Source organism: Grammomys surdaster, unplaced genomic scaffold (assembly GCF_004785775.1).
Source record: "Grammomys surdaster isolate TR1022 unplaced genomic scaffold, NIH_TR_1.0 125953, whole genome shotgun sequence".
In the NCBI taxonomy this organism is placed as follows: domain Eukaryota; kingdom Metazoa; phylum Chordata; class Mammalia; order Rodentia; family Muridae; genus Grammomys; species Grammomys surdaster.
This window is the reverse complement of record NW_021620773.1, coordinates 2006717-2033331: the sequence shown is the minus strand read 5'-3', so window position 1 is coordinate 2033331 and position 26615 is coordinate 2006717. Positions and strand designations below refer to the sequence as shown.

The 26615-nt window shown below is 44.4% G+C and overlaps 1 protein-coding gene across 1 annotated transcript in view; it reads left to right on the top strand.

The window, feature by feature from the left end:
- Mov10l1 (Mov10 like RISC complex RNA helicase 1) overlaps positions 1-26615 on the top strand; it is a 66868-nt gene that overhangs the window by 32745 nt on the left and 7508 nt on the right. The window contains exons 17-24 of the mRNA XM_028753724.1: positions 6475-6571; positions 8418-8596; positions 9306-9452; positions 10119-10240; positions 11760-11859; positions 12986-13150; positions 14791-14964; positions 24260-24409. Of these exons, the coding sequence (XP_028609557.1) occupies positions 6475-6571; positions 8418-8596; positions 9306-9452; positions 10119-10240; positions 11760-11859; positions 12986-13150; positions 14791-14964; positions 24260-24409 (1134 nt within the window). The remainder of the gene's footprint in view (positions 1-6474; positions 6572-8417; positions 8597-9305; positions 9453-10118; positions 10241-11759; positions 11860-12985; positions 13151-14790; positions 14965-24259; positions 24410-26615) is intronic.

Below are 26615 nucleotides of genomic sequence, written 5' to 3'. Positions count from 1 at the left end.
AATCTGTCACCAAGGTAACCAGAAATGACGGCCAGTCCATCACCAACATCACCAGAAACGACGGACAGTCTGTCACTAAGGTAATCAGAAATGACAGCCAGTCCATCATCAACATAGTGCTCTGATGGCTTTAATACATTTAGATATATAATATGAACTTATTTCTCACTTGATTGGAGTATTAGAGGAATGTTATTCACAAATAGTCTAAATTTCAGTTAAAATAAAACACAAAGAGCCAGGGATGGTAGTGCACACCTTTAATCCCAGCACTCGGGAGGGAGAGGCAGGTGGATCTCTGTGAGTAAGAGGCCAGCCTACTGTACAGAGTCAGTTCAGGGCAGCCAGGGCTACAATAAGAAACCCTGTCTTGAGAAAAAAAGTGGTGGGGGCTGAGGGCGGCTGGAGAGGTGGTTCATGTGCTAAGCACCTGCTTCTCTTGAGGAGGACCCAGGTTTGACTCTCAGCACTCTTGTGGCAGCTAACAGCTGCCTGTAACTCCAGTTCCAAAGGATCTGGCACCATCTCTGGCCTTGAAAGGCACTGTATACACACGGTACATAGACATACATGAAGACAAATCCATATAAATATATGTATGAAATAAAAAATAAAATAGTCATAACTGTATTTAAATATGTATATAGGTTACATGTAGGACCATAATGCTATAATATATTTAAACAATGAAAATTAAGATATAGTAAGGTATAGTCTTACTAAATTGTATTAAAATTGTGTTATTTTAGTTGGTACACTCCTTTAATCCCAGCACTCAGGAGTCAGAGACAGGAGGTTCTTTGTGAGTTTGAGGCCATCCTGATCTATAATAAAAGTTACAGATCAATCACCCAGGGCTAGTTGTATGACCCTGTCTGAAAAAAATTTTTTCTTTTATATACACTGGGGTAGGAAAATAGAGTCATGTGCTTATGTCTGCACAGAACATGTCTGGAAGGACGCACATCCAGCAGGGTGTTACCATCTGTGATCTGTCAGCATCGCAGAGAAACTTTATTTTTTACTTCTCTAACATAGTCATTCTGTGAATGGAAACTGAGTGCCTATGTGTTGGAGGTCATGCACTAGGCTCTTAGTGAATACAGCAGACGTGGTTTTATTTAGCATTGTGTTCCTAGAGACATGAAGAATGATCCATGCCAGCTTGGAGTTTGCAAACTATGATTGTGTGCTACTGAAATGTGATTTCATGGGAATGTCTTCAGTGTATAATCATATAAAATTTCAAATTACATGTAATGTTTCAAAACTTTTACTATTCTATAAGTACTCTGCAAAAAATGCAAGCGTTAGGATTCTTTTTCTTTTCTTTTTTCTTTCTTTCTTTTTTTTTTTTTTTGAGACAGAGTTTCTCTGTGTAAGCCTGGCTATCCTGGAACTCACTCTGTAGAGAAGCGTTAGGATTCTTGTTGCTTGTAATCTCTGTATTGTAAAGTGTTTTAGTGTAAGCATTAGTTATACATATTAATGGGTTTCATTTTGGCATTTTAATACATATATAGAATAGATTTTGAGCACAGTCACACCCTATTGCTCTCCCTTGTCCTCTTCTACTACTTTATCCTTTTCCCAGTTAATCCATCCCCTCTACTTTCCTATCTTTTATTAGAGTCGCTTACAGGATCATGATTGAGAGTCCATTCACAGTAGTGTGAGCATCTTACCAGTTGCTGTACTACTGAGGAAAATGTCTCTCCCTCTTCCTGTCCTTCCCCTTTCAGCCATTAACTCCGCACAAGTCCTGTAGGGAGGTGGAATCCATCCAGCTGGTCCTGTGCAGGAGGCCACAGCTGCTGTGAGCTGGGAATTGCAATGTCATCTCATGCCCAGGAATGTAATCCACGTGGAGTGGCACTTTCCTCTGGCTCTTACATCCTTCCTGCCCCGGATTCTGTGGTACTATCTGAGCCTTGGAGGTGATGACACAGATGTCCCATGTATGGCTGGACATTCAACAGTGCAGACATTCATTTATTGTCAGCACTCTGACCAGTTATGAGTGTCTATGGTCATCATTGACTACTGTTAACAGGAAGTGAACTCTGACAAAGCTGATGACAGCACTGACTGCAAGCATCAAACACAGTCATTTAGAAGCAAAGGCAGTATTACAGCCAGGGAGACGATGCCTCAGTGGGTAAAGCACCTGCTGCTCAACAGTGAGGACTTGAGTTCAAATCTTAGACAGTGGTGCAGTGTCCTCCCTGCACTCCTACACTGACTGAGACACTCACAGGAGTCTGCCTGGACGCTCAGAGGCCAGCTAGCCTGTAGTCCACAGCAATAAAACAGCTCTGTCTCAAGGTGTACCATGAGGAATGACACCCAAGACTGCCCTCTGACCTACATATTGTCCACCATAGCATGTGCACATTTGCTCTCATGCAAACATGTATACACATTCATTCATTCATATATATATATATATATATATATATATATATATATATATGAATGAGAGGGAGAGAACATGACAGTTAAAGGATGTTCACTCAATCATGGAAAACACTATAAATGAAATTTTTAAAATGTTACCCATTAAAAATCATCAGCTATTATTTCCTTCTAGACTTTTTATTTTGATCTGAGAATAGAAATAAGTTTTCATTGAGCACAGATAACATTGGCCTGTAAGCCTCTCAGTCCCTGTCACCTTACTCCTGCTTCGTGCTGTTGCCTGATTCTTAAGAAAGGTGACTGGAGGTAGATGGTAGAGTGGGCTGGAGAGAAGCTACTGCTCTTTAGATGAGGGTTTTCCTCACTAGCTGAAGTGCTGCATTCTTAAGTGCAAAATGTTATTTCTAGCCAAGTTTTAAGTAAATCCTAGCATTCCATTGGTCAGTCAACCAAGATGGGGCTACAGGGGCTGGAAAGATGGCTCAAAAGTTAAAAACGTCTTCCTGAAGACCCAGGTTTGACTCCCAGCATCTACACGGCAGCTTACAGCTGTCTGTAGTTCCAGTTCCAGCAAAGCAGACCCCCTCTTCAGGCTCCACATCCACTGTACACTGTGTGGTACACAGACACACATGAAGGCAAAATGTGTACCTAAAAATAAATATTTTTAAAGACAAAAGTATATGAAAATAATTTTTTTTAAAAAACAGAAAGGGGTTAGAAATAGAATTCCAGTGGAAGGTAGGCCTAGCATGCTAGAGGCCTGGGGTTCAGGCTCCAGCACCCTCTCCAAAAACTCCTACAAAATATATAAAGCAGCAGTCTGATACATTGGTATCAGCTATACTAGGACTTACTCCTGAAAAAGAGAAGGCAAGTGAGGTAGACAGTGCTGTGTGTAACATAGCACTTAGAGAGCAGAGAACAGAAGTCCAGGAGAGACACTTGAGCTGAGGAGACAAAACATTAAGTTATCCTTAATGACAGTGCTGAGGAAAGAACAGTTGACAGCAGACTCCCGGCACTGACAGTTCCCTGGAGTTCCCACTCTTCAGTCTGTAAGCTTAAGAGAGGATAGCCAAGGCTAGACGGTGACAGCTCCCAGTGTTGCCACAGTGCTACAAGCTGAGAAGCCCAGCCTTGGTCTCTGGGCTGTGATCCTATGCTGGCAGGCAGGCAAGAGCAAGCCTGAAAAGTTCCAAGCTGTTGATCTGGGTCAGGTGGTTGTCAATCACACAGTGAGTTTGAGGCTGGACTGGCCTGACAGTCTGTCTTTAAAAACAAAGCAATCATCCTGCTTCAACCTCCTGGGTGTCAAGATGACAGGCTTGTGCCACTGTGCCTGGCTGGGCTTCAAGTTTTAAAGACAAGGAAATAAAAATAAGAGGCTAGTTACTCCCAGAAAACAAAAAGTGGCACATAAAAAGACAAGTGACGCCGGGCGGTGGTGGCGCACGCCTTTAATCCCAGCACTTGGGAGGCAGAGGCAGGCGGATTTCTGAGTTCGAGGCCAGCCTGGTCTACAGAGTGAGTTCCAGGACAGCCAGAACTATACAGAGAAACCCTGTCTCGAAAAACCAAAAAAAAAAAAAGACAAGTTACCACATGGGTAGCCATGAATATAGAAACAACAGTGACAGCCATATAAAACCCAGAGTCCTGGCAAAACACTGGAAGGAAGACAGGAACAAAAGAAGGCAGGTTGGTGTGGTGTGTGTCTTTAGGACACAGACAAAGGGAAGCATCAGAGCTGGTAATGTACATATTACATAGATGTTCTGAGGCAGAGATAGCCAAGCGCCTGCCTCTGCAAAAGTTGACTGAGACAGAGGCATGCTAGGGAGGAAGCAATAACTGCTTCTAGAACTTTTTGTATGCTTGACTTCTTAATCACTGTGTGTGTGTTTGTTTAGCTATTAGTGTATACATTTAACCATTACTTAAGACTGTTAGAAGCATTCAGTTCTCTTTCTGAAATGAGTTACACATACAGACTCAGAACAACTTCAGATGGCCTCACACGCTTCTTATGTGTGTCTCAGAAAAGGAGGAGCATAGAAAGTTCACAGAAGCATACTGGGGCCATGTGTGGTGTGCATACCTGTAATCTTAGCCCAGGCTACATCACAAGATCATATTTCAAAAACCCATGGTGTTTTGAAAAGATGGATAAACTTCTAAACCATAAGCCAGATTGGGGTCAGGATACATACACAAGTATCAAGGATGGCAAATGTGACTCTTGCGTCCATAGCACTGTCCAGAGGGCAAGGGCATAGTCTTGTGATAATTAATTTTACATGTTACCTTAACTGGGCCAAAGAGTGCCCAGAAGCTCTGTGAACCTTATTTATTCTGGGTGTATCTCATCTTGTGGATAAGACTGACATTTGAATGTGTAGGTTGGTAAAGCATACTGCCCTCCTTGGTGGGCATATGACAGCCAGTCAGATGAGGCCTGAATAGGATTGGCAGGCAGACAAACCCTCCAACTTCCCAGCCCCTCTTCAGTAGAAAAGGGGTTCTCTTCTGCCGATGTCTGTAGCATTCTCCTGCCATCAGACACAGACTGGAGCATGGCTGTTCTTGAGCCTTGCTTGAGACAACAGCCATCTTGCCGAAACTCCCATTTGTAGCAAGCTTCTTTAGCCTTGGGTTGGAGCATCCCATCTGCCCTCCTGGTCTTTAGCTTGCTGACTCCAGGTTTTAGGATTCCCTTGAGACAATTCTTAATACAGTTTTGCCTCTCCCCAGCCCATTTTGTAGTTGTTACTGTTTTTATTAACATGCCTAGCTTTTGACATGAGTTTTATGAATTGAACTCAGGTTCCCATGTCTACACGGGAAGTAGACATCTCCTATCACAAGTCTGTAAGTCTGTGCTTTCAAAGCAATCTTAACATTCTAGCTAGTTTTGTTGCTCTTTTCAGAAACTTAACTGAGTCATCCTAACATATAAATTAAAAAATCTAATTAAAGATTTCATATATACATGAAATGCATATTATAATATGTACATGTAAAAGGCCACAAATACCTATGTCAGTATTGAAAAAGAATATTTACCCATCCTTATAGTAAAGTGGGCTACTAGACTGTGGTCAGACAAATACAATTACAGGGCCAAGCAAGTGGACCAAGACTACACCAGTTGTCCTCCATAGCACCAATATGACAGAAATGGGAGGTCACACTGGGAAATCCTTCTGAGATAAAATTTGATAGTGCCTATTTTAATAGAGCAGTTTTATCCAGTACTTTTACAAGATCATCTGGTTTGGTTTGGTTTGGTTTGGTTTGGTTTGGTTTGGTTTGGTTTGGTTTTTCGAGAGAGGGTTTTTCTGTGTAAGCCTGGCTGTCCTGGAACTCACTCTGTAGACCAGGCTGGCCTCGAACTCAGAAATCTGCCTGCCTCTGCCTCCCAAGTGCTAGGATTAAAGGCATGCACCACCACTGCCCGGCTACAAGATCCATCTTATGAAAGGCATTGATTACACACAGATACATGTGCCAAGTTATGAATTACAAAGTGTTTGTACTAGAAGGATAGAAAAATCAGTTCCATTAGTCCAGAGCAAAGTATATCTATGTTCAAACACACCTACAAAGCCAGTGCTTGTGTAGACTTTGACCATGATTGATAGGCAGTGCTGGTTCTCTGTTCTCAGAAGAGGGTGCGGTGCCCCCAGGAGAGGGCTTCCCACAGTCATCTATCAGAGCTCGGCTCTAGGCTCTGGGGTCAGCCTTCCCTGCTTAGGCCAACCTTGGAAGAGCTGGGACAGATACTAATCAAATAAAACTTATCCTCTTTGTTTCAATTTTGTCATGACAAAACTCAGTTTATTTTCAAAGAGCTGGAGGAGAAATATAAACTTTTGGACAAGTTTTTAACCGTCTTGTATTTGAATTATGTTTCAAGGGGTAGACCTGACCTGTTCAAAGAATTGTTAAGTGTGACAGCAGAATGTTGTTAGTGGATGTGCATGCTGCTCTTTAAGCTTTGCCTTTGTACATAGAGCTGGAATTTATAATTACTTTGTTCGTGATCATTTCCAGAACAAAACAGTGAAGGACCAAACTAAACACACAACAAAGGAAAGGCACATGAGTACCACAGACCAGCCAGAGAAGGCCTCCTCTACTGCAGAGACTAGTGAGTTGGGTGCTTGTGTATAATGGGCTAAGAGAAGAAGAGTGAAAAAACCTTTACCTGAAAGAAGGTGCCTTGAGAAGTACACTGTGGTTGGAGATACAGTCGTGACAGACACAGTGTCCACAGAGAAGGCTGAGGACCCATCTGATTGGTCCCGAGGGGTGTCTTGATGGTTTAGATTAGATACTTTAGAAAAACTTAAGATTGTGTATTATTCTTGTTATGTATGCACTTAAGTTGTTGTATACTTTGTATATTTTAGTCAGAGTCTTGCAAGGACACCTAGGCTGGTCTTAAATTTGTGAACTCAAGCAATGCCTCACATAGCCTCAATAGCAAGAACTACAGGCTGAAGTCAGCACACCTGACATGCATCAACACCTTTAACTGACAAACACAAATACCAAGTAAACATTTTAAAAGGTGTTCAGTGTCCTTAGCCATCAGAGAAATACAAATTAAAACTATTCAAAATTCTATCCCACCCCAGTCTGAGAGACTGACGTCAAGAAGGCAGAGAGACAGTGCTGATGGAGTGAGTACTAGTGATGCTAGTAAACCTGTCCCAGCGTTTCAAAAATAAAAACTAAAAGTAGGGGCTGGAGAGATGGCTCAGTCATCCAGAAGACCCAGGTTCAGTTCCCAGCACCCACATGGTAGCTCACATCCATCTGCAACTTTACTTCCCGTGGATCTGACACCCTCTTCTGGCCTCTGTAGGCACTGCATGCATGTGGTACATAGACATACATGCAGGCAAACACTCATACATATAAACAAGTTTCAAAAACTAAGAATAGAGGAAATACGATATTGTCCATCTGTACTACTGGTTATATACTCCAAGAAACCTATGTCAGTATACAAGAAATGCTTGCAGATCCATACTTACTGTTAAACTAATCATAGTTGCTGAAAGGTGGAACCAACACAAACGTCCATCGACAGTGGATACAGTGTAATACATATACACAGTGGAATTTTATTAAGACAAAGAAAAAATGTAATTGTGGCCCTTTTCAGGAAAATTGTAGAATGGAATTTTTTAGTTTCCTAGGCTTGGAAAGACAAATACCAAGTGGTCTTCTCTTGCATACAAATCTTAAATATTAGACATATGTGTATGTGGGGATATACATTATAAAGATAGAAAGGTTGCTTACTATGGGAAGGGATGAGGGGACATTGGGAAAAGGAAAGACTGGTTACAGAATCCCTGTGACATGAAAGCAGAGTGCAGGAGGGGAGGGGAGGAAGAGGAGCAGCAGGAGTGGGGACTAGGCCGGGGAAAGTCAGCCAAGACCAAGTGTGCATGGAAGTACTACTGTCAGACTTACTGCTTTTGCTTTGTATGCTGACCTTTCAAACAAATTTAAATGTTTGGGAAAAATCACCAGCAAAATTGTTATTAAAACCCTGTATAGTGACTGGAGAGAAGGGTCAGTGGTTGAGCTCTGACTGCTCTTCCAGAGGTCCTGAGTTCAATTCCCAGCAACCACATGGTTGCTCACAACCATCTGTAATGGGATAAGATGCCCTCTTCTAGTGTGTCTGAAAGACAGCTACAGTGTACTCATGTAAATAAATAAAATAAAAATAAAACCCTGTATGTAGTATTTTAGGTGATGCTGGAACTATAAATGCCTTTTGCCTATTAGAAAACTAAGTTACTTTTCCTGACTTTTCCTAAAAGCCACAGTCAGATTCTGTTTCTGGAACATGTTCTCCTGTCACACTGAAGGTTGTTGCCATTGTCAGGTTCTCTGTTTGTCCTTTATGGCATCTCGTAAGCTATCGTACAAAGCTCTGTGCCTCTGACTAGGCTGTCTTTCCGTTTCAAATGCAGTGGATGAAATTCAGATCCCAAAAGCAAGAGATAAGGAGTTTTTCAACCCAGTGCTGAATGAAAACCAAAAGCTGGCAGTGAGGCGGATCCTGAGTGGTGACTGCCGGCCCCTCCCATACATCCTTTTTGGACCTCCGGGAACTGGGAAGACTGTGACAATAATTGAGGCTGTTTTGCAGGTAAGGACAGTGGTGCTGGTTGCTGTGAGTCTGTACTGTGCTTAAGTGCTTGTGTCTGGAAAAGTATCAGTTTAAACTTCAGAGATGTTAGTAAAGAACTTGAAAAAGATTTAGCTTATAACATTGTCTGATTATGTCTTGGGATTTTAAGTTTATAAGTGTAAGAAGACACTTCATTTCTAGAATCGTAAACCTTTGATTCCATTGTGAAGCTTTACTGAAGAAGTTGCCTGGACAGTGACTGAAGCCACCACTCTGCTGCGGCTGTTGACCTCTCCTCCTATAGTTACCATTAGATCTATGAAAACGATGTGTATACGGCCCCACAGTGTCAGTCTGAATTAGCAAGCACACCATGAATGTTTTGTGCTGTACTGCAAGCTACAACTTGGTGTTGTCTATGGAGATGTCCTTAGAGGTGTGTAGAGGGTTGTGGGTAGCAGAGCTGGGGTATAGCACATACAAGGCCTGCGTTCTCTCTTTATCATGTGTATGTGGGGGTAGAGGGTATGGAATCTTCCACATCTCATCTGTGGGTAGTGAGGCTGAGTGGTCACTTTGATATTGTCGGGATGCTCAGGGATTAGGATCCAAACCTGCCCCTACCCCTCATTCCCGAGAAAAAGGACCTGTATGTTAGATACAGCCTCAGGGGTTCCACTCTGTGGCAATAATGGTTAAGATCCCGGTCTCTGATTTCTTAATGAAGGTACATTATGCTTTGCCGGACAGTCGGATTTTGGTCTGCGCTCCCTCCAACAGTGCTGCTGACCTTGTGTGTTTGCGACTTCACGAGAGCAAGGTTCTGAAGCCAGCTGCCATGGTCCGGGTGAATGCCACCTGTAGATTTGAAGAGGTGAGCCCAGGCATGGGGTGGACACCTGGAATCCTTCCATGGAGAATACCAAGTGGGCCAGTTTGAGCAGGAGGAAATAGTTGGGTAGACACCAAATCATCATAAGAGTTGTATGAAGAGATTGTTCTGTCTCATGATACAACTCTGCTACATGGTAGGCTCTTACTCTTGAATATTTTACTATATTCTTACCTGCTCTCTGAATTAACAATATTTTTGTGGACATTCCCAGTTTGTTAAATTTTGATGCTATGCTTTCATTTAATTCTTCAAATGTATTCCAGTTTCTTTTCAGTTCTGTTTTATTGATTTGATTATAGCCATCTCTTTTGGAAAATTACAGGATCCTAGTTTGCTTTTGAATAAAATAGTGCTCCAAAAAGAAATTGTGACTAGAAAATAATTAAGTATATTAAAATATATTAGATATGTTACGTATATTAAGTTGTTTTCTGGGCAGATGTAAAGGAGTAGAGTATATGTAGTGTAATATATTCTTGCCCTCAGAGTCTATAAAACGTGGACCATTTTGATTTAAGGTAATCATGAATGGTTCCTCATCACTGAGAAGTAGCAACAGAACAAGATTACTTTGTAGAATTCCTCCCAGCCTTGCTGTTTTGTCTGGTTTAAGGAATGCTTCTAACTCTAACCTCTTTGCCCCAGACTATTATTGATGCCATCAAACCATATTGCAGAGATGGAGAAGATATTTGGAGAGCCTCACGCTTCAGGATAATAATCACTACATGTAGCAGTGCAGGACTGTTTTACCAAATAGGAGTGAGGTAAGCACCAGATGTTGTTTAAGGAACAGTCACCCAGATAGTTTGCATCCTCCCGCCATCCTTACATCAGAAGAGGTTGACCAGATGGAGATTGAGTAGTGGAGGGAAGTGTCAGCCATTGTGTGAGAATGATGAAGCAATGGAAGATCCTTGCTGAGGAAACAGGATTACTGATGAGAGCCAGGATACTCAAAGGGCTCAGCAGTGGAATGGACAAGCAGGTGGGCTAGCAACATGCAAAGGTCTGTGGTGTGGTGTGAGAGCCCTGAGCATGTTTACTCAGAGGAGACCTCAGAGCTGGGGCCTGGTAAATGAGGATGGTGGAGAAGGAGCTATAAGGAGAGGCCAGACGCTCACTGAACAAGCAGCTTGAAGGATCAGTGCAGCCAGGGGAGGCCACTTAGGAAAGAGCTGGGGTCTTTGAAGTTAGTCCTGAGTGGGGCAGCTCAGGTGCCCACTGGTGGTGGCTCCTCAGAAAGATGGAGCAGAAATGGTACTGGGAGTCTAGGGTACTGCGGGAGCCCGAGGACCAGAGATAGGTTCCCAGAAACAGGTCCCAACAGCTGCAAAGAAGCTGAGTGAGGAAGCTTCATACCAATACACTAGACATGAGCAAGGGAAGCTGCAAGCAGGCTTGGTAAGAAGAGGAGGAAGGGAGGGGAGGAGCAAAGGTCCCTGAGCGTGAGCCCCAACTTCTGAGATCCTAAGGATAGACAGCTCTGCAGCTTGGAGCAGAGTCACTGCAGGGTATATCTGTAAGGATGACTTACCCAGGCCCACAGATGTCTCATTCCCGGCCTGAGCTCTAGGCATCTGAGAGCAGAGAGAGCCACACGCAGAGAGCCACATGCAGGCTACACATTAGTTCATATTCTTTAGTTATCCATTTTATTTACTTTTAAAGTAGGAATATAATGTTTTTAACATTGTTATTTTGAATGTATGTAAGTATAGATAAAGGTCAGAAGACATCTCGAGGGACTTGGTCCCCTCCTTCCACCATGTAGGCCCTAGAGATGGAATTTAGATCCTCAGGCTTGGCCGTGGGTGTCTTACACTCTGAGCCAATCTTGCTGGCCCTCAATGTCATCTTATTATGTATGAAATCATTAATGAGACAGCCTACATTTTCTTACTCAGTGTAGCAACTCTAAGGTATTCAGAGGCTAAGAGGCTGCTGGACTGGGAGGTACAGGTCTAAGCAAGGGCAAGGGATACAAGCTGCTAGAGCTCTGAGCTACCAGGAAGCTCCCGGGCTTTGTTCATACCCACCCTCCCACAGTCCCCTTCATGTCCTTCAAACAGTACACATTACCCCCAGGACACCAGCGCTGACAGAGATTCATGAGAGAGTCCTAGCAGACCTCCCAGTCATATGGTACCTATGCCTTTTAGTCCTGTCTTCCCTGGAGAGCTCCACTGAGATCTGAATACCATAGAACAGAGCTTTGCCAACATATGTTAGGAAGCAGTTGCTAAACAATGCGATGGAATTACCATGAGACATTTTTGTCTCTAGAGTTGGATACTTCACACATGTATTTGTGGACGAGGCAGGGCAGGCAAGTGAGCCAGAGTGCCTTATTCCTTTGGGACTGATTTCAGACATCAATGGCCAGGTAAGGCCTGAGTCTTAAGTGTGTTTCTCTCTTACTGTTTTCTCTTGGTGACGGTCACAGCTTTAGAGGGGTCAAGTAAAAGTGCTAGGACCCCGGGAATCTGGGAGGTCATGGGTCTGGGAAGAGAGAGACTTACTTGTTATTTACACAGTGTGAACAGAAGCTAATAGCCATTGCAGACACTGGGACACGCAGGGGACATGGTGGCAGAGTCAACAGCTAAAGTGTCTAGTTTGGGTGTTCCCCCCATGGCAGAGAGGAGAGGACCAGCCTCATGCCCTGCTAGGGTCTGACTGTCCTTCCCATTACACTTCTCAGAGCTTCTTACTCAGACCCTTGGCCCCTCCAGCTCTATGTGTTCCTGGCAGATCCCCATCTGAGCTTCTCCAGTACTTTGTACAGTGGCAAGGATTATTATCTTAGAGAATGTTTCTTCCTGTACCCCAGCTGAGAGGTCGCCTGGCATCCCTCCCTTCAGTCACTAGGCTCTATGAAGCAAGTGCTCTTCGGAGGGACTAAGGAGCGAGGAAGGGCTGGTCTAAGTAGAACACTTAAGAGAGTGGTCAGTGCTCTTTTCTCTCCACCATCTTCTCCCGTTTCTCTCCCCACCTTTGCCCTTTGCCCTAAATAAACCCCCTCCACCCTTGGGAAAAAAAAAAAAAAAAGAGTGGTCAGCATGATGTCAGTGTGTGAAGCCTTTGGGGAAAAGGCCAAAGGTAGTGTCCTAGGATCAGGCACAGCAGAAAACTCCAGAACACAGGCCATATCCCTGAGGCTTTCACTCCATTGAGAAATAAGTGGAAGGGGCAACTTGGCTGCTGTGCCAGGACTGACCAAAGCCGCAGTAACTGCTGAGTGGAGGAGCCTAAGTCTCACGTCGTCTCCTCCCACTTCTCTGTCTAGCCCATAGTCAATTCCAGCAGTGTCCACCATGGTCTCCCAGCTTCTTTGCTCATTCCACATAACCAGAGTACACAAGGGGCCCCGCCCCGCCCCACCCCACCTGCACAGGCCCACCCCCAAACCTATTCAGAGACACTTGCTTATCCACTCCCAAAGCTCTTGTATTATGGGAACAGAAGCCTGTGTGCTCTCCACTAATCCAGCATCCTTGTATATGCTATAGATCGTGCTTGCTGGAGACCCCATGCAGCTTGGCCCAGTCATCAAGTCCAGGCTAGCCATGGCCTATGGGTTGAATGTGTCCATGTTGGAAAGGCTGATGTCCAGACCAGCGTACCTAAGAGATGAAAATGCCTTTGGTGCTTGTGGTGCATACAACCCGCTGTTGGTGAGTTCCAAACTCTCTGCTTTGTCACACAAATAGGAATAGAGCAGAGATTACTGGAGCAGACAGTGCTGAGGCCATGCCAGTAGGGTCTCTGTCACACTGCTCTCGCCTGCCCTCCCCTCCCCCCGAGTCAAGTATGTGAGGCGAGACCTCTGCACAGGAGAACTGGAAGTATCCCTACCTCCACAAACATCCACTTGTTGACCTTACCTCATGAAGCATGCTCAGTGGAGTGATCCACAGACATCTGGGGAGGGAAGTAAGCAGGACCCATAGCTTGGATCAGAGGATGCCAGGCAGCTTTAATGCAGATGCTGGGGAGACTGGGGATTCAAGACAGTAAAAGAAGTTAAATCTACCTTACTCCATGGATGTAGGAAAACAGGAAGTAGCATATGACTTCATGTGAAGAAAGAGATGGCCTGGCCCTGAGACCTATAGGGAATATTTGCTATAGTCTGCTGCTCTAAGGTGCTGGTGTGGTCGAGCACAGCTTGTGGGTATAAGTGAGAGCTCAGGGAAACCATCATACTATAGACCACTACACGGGTGGAAAGGGAGAAGCTTGTTCACACTGCAGAGGAATGCACACAGGCACCCAGGATGAGGTGCAGCGTGCCACCTTACAGGTCAGAGAGGAGGCCTGAGGACTGTGTAGCTTAGCAGATACATCCTTGCCCGTCTCCTTTGGGACATACAATTTCTTCGTTGGAAAAGAAATGGCTTCCTCCTCTTTCCCTTGTTCTCTGTACTGTTCTGAGCTGGTATGACTCTCCACAGGGGGTCACATTCTTCTTTTTGGAATGAAATACAGTTATTGCCCTGGGGCTAGCAGGCATTTTGTCAGTATAATTGCTGTCATTCTTGAATTGCTCTAACAGAGTTGACAGGACAACTGTCAGGTATTTTCAGGGGAAAGGCTTTGTTTGGGCTCACCATTTGGGGAGATAATATGACGGGCAGAGAAGGCATGGTGGCATGAGGCGGCTGTCATGAGGAGGCAGAGAAAGCCATGAATACTGGTGCCCATCTGACTTCCCCTGGGTTCGCCCAGGACTTCCACCTTGAGTCTGTGACACCCACATTCAGAGGCGTCCCATCTTAAACCTCTTTAGAAACCTTCAACAGAGTTACTCAGAGCTGTGTTTCCTCAGAGATTCAAAGTCTTTTCAAGTTGACAGTGACATTTGACCATCACAGCCAGAAACAAGCACAGATGCTTGTATTGCACCAGCTTCTCAAGCAGTTGGAGGCAAAAGCTTTTCCTCCTAATGGTGCTGTCCCTATAACCAACTGCACACAGGGCTCTACAGCAGCTCTTACTTTGCCTCCAGCACTAAGTCAGAGCTCTACAGGGCTTCGTGCAAAGCATCCACTTGGAGACACTCAGCAGCCAGGACCAGGATGACTCACAAAAGAGGCTTTCATCCCTCCTCGAGGTTTCGAGTCATCTGAGAAACTTAGCCTGGCATCAGATTTCAAGTTAATAGTGAGAACTAGGCAGGAGCAAGAGGCTTCCGGATGGAGTCAGCATTGAGCTGGTTAGATTGGAATTTGCTTTGCAAGGACAATGGGGGCATAATGCAGACAGGGACTGTCTGGCTCTGACTCTGTCGCATATGCCTGCCTCTTCCCCACAGGTCACAAAGCTCGTGAAGAACTACCGGTCCCACTCAGCTCTGCTGGCCCTGCCCTCACGCCTGTTCTACCATAGGGAGCTTGAGGTCTGTGCGGATCCCAAAGTTGTGACGTCCCTGCTAGGCTGGGAGAAGCTGCCCAGAAAAGGCTTCCCACTCATCTTCCATGGAGTGAGGGTAAGTCTGCTGTGGCTTCTGAGTCCTTCTTGCATCAGGTGAGACAAGAAGGGAAGGGAAGAGGAGGCAACTTGGCTCAAAGACCATCCTGTGTGATTCTCAATGTTGTATGTCCCCTGTCTGTGCTACATTACTAGCCAAGAATTCCCTATGAGCCTGGGGGGGGGGGGAGGGGAAGACAGGTGCTGATCTCTTAGGTGTAAGAAGGGGCTGCCCCTGAGCTCTCCTGTCAGAGAGATGCCATACAGAAAGGACTTAAGAGTAGACATTGTAGGCCAGTATCCTTTGCTGCTTATATTAGACAAATACTGGGTTCCAAGAAGAGACACAGGCCAGTGTACAAGAGCTCCAAAGGGTGGATTAGAAGTGTGGAGGGATGGGCTGGAGATGGCTCAGTGTCTAGGGGTGTGTCTCACTCTTGCAGACCTCTGTTCAATTCCCAGCACTCACATCAGGGGCATACAGACAGCTGCAGCTCCAGCTCCAGCTCCAATGCCTTCAGCCTCCGGGAGCACCTGCGTTACTCCCCCCCACACACACACACACACATAATGAAAAAGAAAGATAAGTCTTGTATTAGAAAAAGGGGCTGAGATGTAAGGCACCATGGTCTGACATCCCAACAATACTGGCCCCACCATCAGGGTCAGAATCTATTGAAAGCCCACAAGAACCAGTCAGCCAGGCACTGAACTCCACATCCAGAGGCTGGGGGATGACGAGGACACGTCTCCTTCCTACAGGACCTCACAGAATGGGATGTAGATGCTTACAAGCTAAAGTAAATTGCAGATACTCAGTAAAAGTAGTTTGTATTATGAATTTGGTTGTCAGAACCAGAGAGCAAGTTTTACATTCATCCTCCCAAAAGGAGAGGACTTGAGTTATAATCTAGAAGGGAAGATGGTGTCAATAGCCCTTTTCTCCCGTAGCCTGGTCTTCCAAGCACAATCCCTGCCTCAGATTCTCTCTAAACCTTTAGAAGAAAGGTGTCTGGATCTGTTAGAAGTGGTTTTGAAGAAGTGTGTGGAGGTAGCTCTGGAGCACCATCTCTGAGGCTGTTTGTCAGTGCTTACCAGCCCTGGTATGCAGTGCTTCTCCTGGAGTTCCCTCCTCGAGGTCTGGGGAACTCTGTCTATCCTCAGAAGCCTCCAGCCATCAGGAAAGACAAATGTCAGTTAGAGTGGAAGGGATCTCACTGGTGTGTCCAGAAATGAGCTTTGTAAGGCATAGCCAGTGCTACTGTGCAGCACAGGCATAAAGCTTTACTTGAGCACATGCAGGTGTGTTCACAGAAGTTCACGGTCTTAGAGATGTCAGTTCTTCCAAAATTAACCTATATAGTTAATATAGTCTAATTTTTAAAAATCACCACAGGTGTGCCAGACAGTGGTGTGCACACCTTTAATTCCAGCACTCAGGAAGCAGAGGCAGACAGATTTCTGAGTTCAAGGCCAGTCTGATCAACAAAGTGAGTTTCAGGACATCCAGAGCTACACAAAGAAGAAACCCTGACTTTAAAAACAAAAACAAACCAAAACAAAAATCAGCACTGGCTTTTTAGGACAACAGTTTTACTGACAGTTGGAAGTGTTTTATAAAAGAAAAATGACTTTAGCCCTAAATTCAATTTTTAATATTGCCAAAAAGAACCAGACAAATGAATCATTAGACTTGGTATGTTACAAAACATACTACAAAGTCAGAGTAAATGAAAGTTTCCAGTATGCATTTTATGTTAAATATGCAGCTTATTAGTAGAATACTTGCCTAGCATGTATAAGACTCTGGGATCAATCTTCAGTGTGTAGACAAAGTGTGTAGGGTGTGTGTGTGTGTGTGTGTGTGTATACATGTGTAGTTGACAATAAAGGTACAAGTTGGTGGAACATAGTCCAAAAATACCAGTGGATATAGGGGATTTTTTTTCCACACAGGGTTTTACTATGTAGCTCTGACTGCCTGGAACCCACTTTGTAGACCAGCCTGGCACTGAACACACAGAGATCCACCTGCCTCTGCCTCCTGAGTCCTGAGTGCTGGAATTAAAAACATGCACCACCCAGTGTCACTGGGAAACTGATGGACATGTAGATTTGATCACCAAAAGGCCCTGGGAGTACCTGAAAGTCATGTATGGAGATCAGGGAACACACATTCTGTGAGAAGGAAGCAGTAATTGTAGACAGAGCCTTTACATAGCCCAGGGTATATCTCACCAGTTTCTGATGGGCAGGTGTTTGGTTGTGTTGTGTTTTGGTCTGCTTTGTTTGCTTTTTGAGACAGGGTCTCATGTGTACCGGGTTTGCCTTGAACTTGACGTATAACACAGAGTGACCTTCAACTTGTGGTCCCACTGTTTCTGCCTCCAAGTCCTAGGTTTTATATGCATGCCCCACCACACCTGGTTTGTCCAGTGCTAGAGATCAAACCAAGAACTTCCTGCATGTTTAGCAAGTGTTCTACATAGTGAGTCACATCCTCTGCCTTTGCTTGTTTGTAACAGTCTTGCCAGCCCAAGCTGACCTTGAACTTAAGATCCCTTCCCCTCAGTTTCCTTAGTGCTAGGATTACATGTGGAAGCCCCACGCCTGGCTTCTCTGGACAGTTTTAACTGGTGGGTCTGCATCAGGCAGGCAGAGTTCCCTGAGATCATGCAGCAATAAGAGGTGGTCAGTCTTGCTTGTCTGTGTAGTCTGGGCAGTTGTGAGGGTCAGCAGGGCAAGTCACACAGATGTAGCTTCCATCAAGCTGTGTCACTGGGGAGCAGCTGGATAGGATGATCTGGATAGAGCACTGGACGAGCTGAGACTGAGACCTGGAAGCTGCCGAGGGCAGAGCCCTGATTCTGCTGTGGGAAAAGTCCATCTTATAGTCCAGTGGATGTAGAGATGGTGGGAGAATCATCAGAGATCACTGCAGTTAATTTAGTCACATTTCAGTAGTTTCTAAAGGTCAGATTTATCTGCTAAGTTCTCTTATAGGCCCTCAGAACGTAACGGGGACAAGCAGTATATCCAGCAGAGTGTAGTCCACAACCAGTTTGAACAGAAAGGACGACATCCCTTTTTACATGCATATAAAACCTAGGACTTGGAGGCAGAAACAGTGGGACCACAAGTTGAAGGTCACTCTGTGTTATACGTCAAGTTCAAGGCAAACCCGGTACACATGTGGATTGGCTGCAGTGTGGCTGCAGTGTTGCTGCACGCTTGGCTTCCTCTGCTCACAGGAGACAGAATGTCCTCGTGCACACCTGTGCTTTGGATGTACCAGACAAGTCTCTCAGCTGTTTTAGGGCATGCTTAGGGTAGGACTGAACACCCTAGATTCCACAAAAACAGGCCCAAAGGAAGCTGTGCTCTCTGTGCCACAAGGAAATGTCAGTGGAGAAACCATGGTGTCTATTATGCACGGGCCACTTAAGCTGTGCTGCTTTTAGCTTTAGTTGCAGCACTGAGCAGGGACACTGAGGAGCCATGGGAACCTCAAACCTCAGTTCCTCATCCTCTGGTGCAAGAAACCAGACCAGATGACCCGGCTCTGCTCTCCTGCTTCATTTCTTTCTGCCCTCTCCCTTTCCTCCCTCACACCTTTTCCGTGCATCCCCCCTTGCTCCCTCTCACTGCCCTCTCCCTTTCCTCCCTCACACCTTCTCTGTGTGCCCACTCGCTCCCTCTCACTCAGTTCACAGCCTCTTTGTCTTTGTTATTGTTACATACATGTGTAAATACATAAACATAACCTGCTGAGCCAGTTATGCATTGCTTGTATGTGTATGATTTTAGGCTGAGCACTTGGTATTGGATAACCAATTAGGGGACTCATCCTAATTCTCCCACTATCAGCAGTCCTTAAGTTGCCTGCAGTTCTTTATCTTGGGTGGGATCAGTGAGGTTTCCCTTCCACAAAAGCATGACTTCTGGTGTCATTTTTTTAGGTCTTGTTTAGACACCCCTATTGTTGAGTGGATATAGCTTCCCCATCATTTCTGAAAGACACAACCCCACAGCTGACTTTCTGGTCCTCTGGCTCCTACAGTCTTTCCAGCCCCATCTTTCATGCTGTCCCCTGAGCTTTATGTGCATGCGTTGTGTTGTATATGTTCCCATTGAGACTGGGCACCCAATGACCAGTAGTTCACTGAATTTTGAGCAGTTGAAGTCTTCTGTGACGGTCTCTGTTGCAAAGGGAAGCTTCTCTAATGAGTGGTAAGAATACTGAGAATGTACTAGGAATTATGCTCATCTGGTAGGTTCTCCTCTAAGGGCCATGACCTCATTAGCCCTGGGAGGCTGGTGGGTTTCCCTTCTGTCAAACAGTCCGTAATTTAGACAGCTGTTGGTTACCACCAAGATAGACGTACCATTATTAAACCTTTAAGAATATCTTCCCTTGGTGGTCATTGTGATTCATAGGTGTCACAGCTCTGTAGGACTGGTTTCTTACCCCCTCTGGCATCTTATATAGCACCTTCTGTTACTATGAAAGAAAGCTAATCCTCAAGGAGGAGGCTTGTAGGTCAAATCCAGCCTGAATCCAAGTCCTGTGTCCAGAGTGTATGCTATCTTCAGCAACAAGGACTCACCTTCTTCCTCTGGGAGGCAACTACAGGCAACAGAAGTAGGATGCAGTCCCCTGACCAACAGTTCCTACTAGTATTTTTTTAATCCTGTACCTTCTCTTTTAATAAGGACACAGGTTCAGGCTGTATATAGGTTCAGGTGCTGTAATAAGGACCAGATCAGACCAGCTCTTCTTCATCTCTTCATTCCCTCCCCTGTGCCATGCACTGTGTGTGTGTGTGTGTGTGTGTGTGTGTGTGTGTGTGTGTGAGAGAGAGAGAGAGAGAGAGAGAGAGAGAGAGAGAGAGAGAGAGAGAAAGCCATCTCATGACACAGAGCTCACTCTGTAGCCAAAACTGACTTTGAACTTTGCATCCTCCTGCCCTACCTTCCAAGTGTTTTGATTACAGACTTGAGCTACCATGTCTGACAAAAAGTATTTTTCCTAAGGCCTAATTATAACAGCTTTAGGGTTTTTGGTTTTGTTTTGCTTTGGGTTTTTTTTGGGGGGGGTTGATTTGTTGGTTTGTTGTTTGGTTGGGTTTTTGTTTCTGTGTTGGTACTTCTTTGGATAGAGCATCACTAACGTGGCTCTCTGGTTGGCCTGGAAAGAACTGGCCTTGATCTCACCAAGCTATTCCTGTCTCCACCTCCTGGGTACCATGAGTAAAGCTGTGCACCACCATGCCTGGCCCTCATTTCTGTTTTTACTAGGGCCCTTTGTTTGCTTGCTTTGGGTGTTTTGAGAAAGGGTCTTTTGTAACTCATTGCTGAGGGTAGCTTTGCATTTCATTTTTATTCATTGTATTTTGTTTCTTTCTTTGTTTTTTTTTTTCTTTCTTTCTTTCTTTGTGACAAGGGTCTCACCATGTAACTATGGCTGGGGCTTAACTCACTCTGAAGAGCAGGCTGGCCTCAAACTCACAGAGATCCATCTGCTTCTGTCTTCTGAGTACTGGGATTAAAGTGGTTTGCCTCCGTGTCTGGCCATTCATTGTATTTTATTTAAGTTTTTCTTAAAAGCAGCTGAGTGTCATATTTAATCCAATTTAGTCAAATCATCTCTCTTTGTTGAGTTTTGTTTTTTCTTTACCTTTATTTCTGTTGTTTCCACATTTTCCTTATTTTTGCTATTGATCTTTTCTCCTCACCTTAAAAATTCTGAAGTCCAGTGTGGTGATACCACCTTTAATCTCAACACTCAGGAGGCAGCAGCTGGAAGATTTCTTATGAGTTCCAGGCCAGTCTGGTCTACATAGTGAGACCTTATCGGAAAAAAAAAGTGAGGAGTTGGAAAGTTGGCTCCGTGGTTTTAGAATATTTGTTCCTCTTGTAGAGGGTCTAAGTTTAATCTCAAACACCCACATGGTGGCTCACAATCATCTGTAAATCCAATTCGAAAAAAAATCCGATAACTCGATATGACCTCAGAGAGCACCGGGCACATATATGGTGCACATGTGTAAAATAATATTTTGTTAAATTCTTCTGTAAGCATTTTTTTCCTCATTAATATTTAAGATACTTATAAGGGTCATAGGTGACAAAAGAATAAATTATATATAAAAACACTATTCTGAAAAGTAATTATTATAGCTTGGGCTGGAGAAGATGACTCAGCAGTTACTAGCAGTCGCTGTTCTAGAAGATCTGGGTTCAATTCCCAGCACCCACATGGCAGCTTGCAACTGTCTGTAACACCGTTTCCAGGATCTGACACCCTTACACCAGTGCACATAAAATTAAATACATTTTTTTAAACTTACTATAGCTTTGTCTGGTATTTATTTTTGTTTTGTTTTATGAGACAAGGTCTCACTAAGTATTAGCCCAGCTGACTTCACACTCAGATCAAGTGATGGGATCACAGGTGTGCATCATCCTGCCAGCTTTGCTCATGTGTAAGGTCATGGCAAAATGCACAGCACAGACTTCACTGTGCTAACCATTTTTAAAAAGTGTGAAGTTCAACACTGTTAAGTATTCATATTTTCTTAGCCAACAATCTCTAGAACCTTTCAATCTTGCAAAACTGAAACTCTACCCCTACAAAATCTTACTTCCCCACTAGCCCTGCCTCTGGAAACCCCTATGAATTTGACCACTCTGTAGACCTCATATAAGGGGATCATGCAGTCATATTCATCAGCATAATGTCTTCAGGGTTATCCATGTCATAGCATGTCAGAATTTACTTCTTTTGTTTTTTTAACATTTATTTATTTATTTATTTATTTATTTATTTATTTATTTAGAAACAGTCTCACTATATAGCTCTGGCTAGCCTGGAACTCAGTGTGTACACCAGCTGGCCTCAAAATCACAGAGACCCATATTTTCTGCCACCTAAGTGCTGGGATTGATTAAGCATGTGTGGGATTAAAGATATATGCCACCACACCCCACTGAAACTTGCTGTTTTATCTGGGCTAGTTGGCTGGTAAGCTCCCAGGAGCCTGCTTTCTGTGCCCCCAGTACTAAGATTACTGTCAGGCACTGCTGTGCTGTAGGCTTTTACTCCAGTTCTTCAGTGATGTGCCTGCTCAGGTCCTTGGCCCATATTAACTGGTTTTATTTGGACCAGGGTTGCCATTGAGTTATAAGAGTTCTGTGTTGTTTGGATATGATGCCTTACCTTATTTGCAAGTGTTTTCTCTGTTTTGTGCTCTCTTTTTGCTCTGTTGGGTATGTCCTTTGAGCTTGGGAAGCATTAGTGTAGGGCTGGAGTGGTGGCCCAGTGGATAGGAGCCCTTCCTGCTCTTGTGAGAGACTGCAGTATGGTTCCCAGCATCCATGTTAGGCATTTCATAACCACCTGTCACTCCAGCTCCAGGAGATCAGCTCCCTCTTCTGGCTTCCATGGGCATCTACATATATGTGCTCATATATTCAGACAAATAATAATAAATCTTTTTTTAAACCTTTAGTTTTGAGGGCTGGAGAGATGGTTCAGATGTTTAAGAGCAATGGCTGCTCTTCTAGAGGACCTGAGTTTGATTTCCAGCATCCACATGGCAGTTCACAACCATCTATAACTCCAGTCCTTCCTCTGCACTCCAAGGGCATCAGATACAGACATAGTATACATACATACATACAGGCAAAACATAGACATAGAATAAAAATAAATACCTTTTTAAAAAATGATTTTACCATATTCAGATGGGTAGTGTTGAGCTGTCTGTTCTGTCCTGGTATGAATGCCTGTAGTCACAGCAGTGCATTCCATCATGCTTTGAGGAAGGATTTGTTCAAGATGAGAAACACCTAGTCTCAAGGAACCATCTTGGCAAAAAGAAAGCTGCTTTAGATATAACCTGAGTTGGCTGAAGGAAAGAGCCCTGAAGCTGAAGTAGGGAAGATGCCACAACCAACCCTAGTGGTAAGACTACCTGCCCTGTGCCCAGTGCCTTACTGCAGCCTGTGGGGACTAATGGCCAGCTCCTTCTCACGTCCTCCTCACGTCCTGCCATCTGCTTTCATATTGCTGTGGCCATCAGCCTCAACGGCTTCTCTCTTGTCTAGTGAGCTGTGAGTTGTCTCATGTCAGGGCCCTAAATGCTGTTTCTCTAATGTGGGCTGCTCTTGACCACATGATTGCCAAGGATTGCCAATCCTTGGTTAAGTTACATGAAGGAGTTTTTCCATGATCTCTCCCCAGTGCCATTGATCCCCAAAAGTAGATTTTGGGTTTTTTGGGTATTGTTTGGGTGTGGAGGAGTTGTTGATGCTGTCTAAGACTGTCTCTCTATTAAATAGCTCTGGCTGTCCTGCAACTTGCTATATAGATCAGGCTAGCATTGAACTCACAAAGATCCATGTGTTTATGCCTCCCAGTCCTGTCCAGGAAATGGTAGATTTGTGCATTCAGTCCTTAATACTTGTGTAAGTGTGTATATGGTTCTAGGCTAGGCATAGTGGCATAGGCCTTTAATCCTAACACTTAGGAGACAGAGACAAATTAATTTGTATTTGGGGCCAACCTGATCTACATAACAAATTCCAGGCCAGTTTTGGCTACATGATAAAACCCTGTCCCAAAACATCTTTAGTTAGCCAGTTGTGATGGCACGTGCCTTTAATCCCAGCACTCAGGCCAAAGGCATCGTGGTCTACATAGTGAGTTCCAGCCCAGCCAGGGCTGTGTACCAAGACCCTGTCTGAAGAAGGAAAAAAAAAAGTTTTATTTAAAAAGATGGTCCTAATTTCCAAATTATTTAATGACAATTGTCTTGCTAGATTATATATTCTGTAGGGAGTAGGGATGTTTCTTTCTGTTGTGTTTACTGTGTATTCATAGTTGAAGTGGTAGTGTGCGCCTGCTAATCGTTACCCGCCCAAATGTTTTCGATTAACGAATGAAAGACAGACAGACAGACACACATTTAATATGTCTTAACACAATGGCTGAGCACGTCCAAACCTCCCTGCTGCTGACACACTCTCACCCCCTCCAGTACCCTTGAATTGTTACTTACTAAAACCTATTTTCCATCCTGGTCGCCACAGACCCAGACCTACAGCCCTTGTGGGCCACAAACCCCCAACTCTTTCATCTTGGCAGTATCTCTCCTAGGAGCAAGGACTGTCAGCCCCTTACAAGCAGATGTACTGATTATCATGTGATTTGGGAACCTAGTTAACATAAGTCATAACCAAATCCACAGCGCGTAGTACCTACTTGATAAACATTACTGGGCAAACGACATTTTATCTTCTCACTAACTCAGGGAAATGAGGCTCGTGAAGGGAGAAGCCCGTCGTGGTTCAGCCCGGCTGAGGCTGTCCAGGTCATGCGATACTGTTGCCTCTTGGCCCGGAATGTCTCCAGTCAAGTGTCTTCCAAGGACATAGGTGTCATCACACCCTATAGGAAGCAGGTAAGCCCACCAGGACTGTACCCTGTTATACACAGCCACTGTGGCCCTTGGTCCATGGTTTATGAAGGTCAGAAACAAGCTAATTCTGAGCAGTAGATTTTCAAAGAAGCAGGATCATGTTCAAGTGATGCTGGAGAGAGAAAAAACTGGCAAACTGTACAGCTCATGGTCAGCACTGACCAGCCACCTATCTTACTGTAGCAGGGGCTGAACATTATTTTTACATTCTAGATAATTATATCATAAATATTTACATAGGATCTGTGGGATATTTCGGTATTTTGTCCCTTGGGAGAAGAAGCAGGAAAATCTCTGAGGACAAGGCCAGTCAGGGCTATAATAAACCCTGTCTCAACAACAATAATAATGATGACAAAGCTTTGTAGATATAATAGTTCATATTGTTAGAAACAGCATTTTGGCTGGGCTGTGGTGGCGCATGCCTTTAATTCCAGCACTTGGGAGGCAGAGGCAGGCAGATTTCTGAGTTCGAGATTGGCCTGGTCTACAGACTGAGTTCCAGGACAGCCAGGGCTATACAGAGAAACCCTGTATACAGAGAAACCCTGTCTTGAAAAAAAAGAAAAAGAGCATTTTTGACACTGAGGCAAGGAGAACTGCTGCTAGTTAGAGACTAGTCTGGGTTATTTACTTTCTAGACCAGTCTGAGCTACAGAGTGGGGGTAGGAGGGGTGGAAAGAAAGGAAAAACAGGAAGGAAGGACAGGAAGGAAGGACAGGAAGGAAAGAAAGCTTGTCTACCCCTGCCCTCAACTAATATTTCTCAAAAGTAATGAAAGCTATTGGCATTTTTTAGTATGAACCCTGTACATAGGATTGTAAGGCAGCATTGCTGACCCTATAAAGTGCTCTACAGATTGTAACAATCAGAAACTCTCCGGGTTTATTTACCTGTTCTGAAGCTATGCTGTGAGTAGAGGTTATCTTCCATACCAAACACAAGTTTCAGTAGTTGAGTTTCTGCCCCCACAGTATTCAAACCACCAAACACAGGGAGAAGTGCTGGAATAGAACAATTACCTTGCACAGGTAACTGAGAACAAATGGTCTTTGTTGAAAATGAGCTGATGTGTTTAAGTCTTTTTTTCTGAAGTGGAGCAAGAGGTGAGAGTGAGTATTCACTCCCAGTGGCACAGAGATAGTAATAACTTGACTAAGAGCACAGAGCCGGTTGGTTCCGGGCTGCCCCTCCTCCTCGGTAAGTCTGTAGCCATGGCCACAGAGCTCTGGAAATACAGCGTCAACTCCATCTTGATTGTTGTTGTGCTGCTGACTAACAAGTCCATGTATTGTTTTCTTTTTTATTTATTCTTTCATATATTACATCTTGACTGCAGTTTCCCTTCCCTCCTCTCTTCCTAGCCCCTTCCCCCACTTCCCCTCTACCCTAGATTCACTCCTCTGTTTCCCTTCAAAAAGGGCAGACCTCCCAGAGACATTAACCAAACCAGGCATATACGTTACAATAAGAGTAGGTACATCCCTCATATCAAGGCTGGACAAGGCAACCCAGTTAGAGGAAAAGGGTCCCAAAAGCAGGCAGAAGGGTCAGAGATACTCCTGTCACCACTGTTAGGAATCCCACAAGAACACCAAACTAAGCTACACAACCATATCATATGCAGAGGCCCTAGGTCAGACCCATATGGGAAAACTCCAGCCCAAGGAGGTTAACTACACTCATGAAAACACAGGAAATAATCTTACACTAGCAAAACCAAAAGAAGGGAATGACTGACAGACACACACACACACACACTAACAGCAACAACAAAATAACGGGAATTTACAATCATTGATCATTAGTATCTCTGAACATCAATGGACTTAATTCCCAATAAAAAGACAAGCCTTGGCGCATGCCTTTAATCCCAGCACTTGGGAGGCAGAGGCAGGCGGATTTCTGAGTTCGAGGCCAGCGTGGTCTACAGAGTGAGTTCCAGGACAGCCGGGACTACACAAAACCTTGTCTCGAAAAAAAAAAAAAAGAAAAAGAAAAAAAGACAGGCCTGGTGCTGGAGACATGGCTCAGCAGTTAAGAGTACTGACTGCTCTTCCAGAGGTCCTGAGTTCAATTCCCAGCAACCACATGGTGGCTCACAGCCATCTGTAATGAGATCTGATGTGTCTGACACACCAGTATACCAGTGTACTCATATACATAAACTAAATAAATCTTTCCAAAA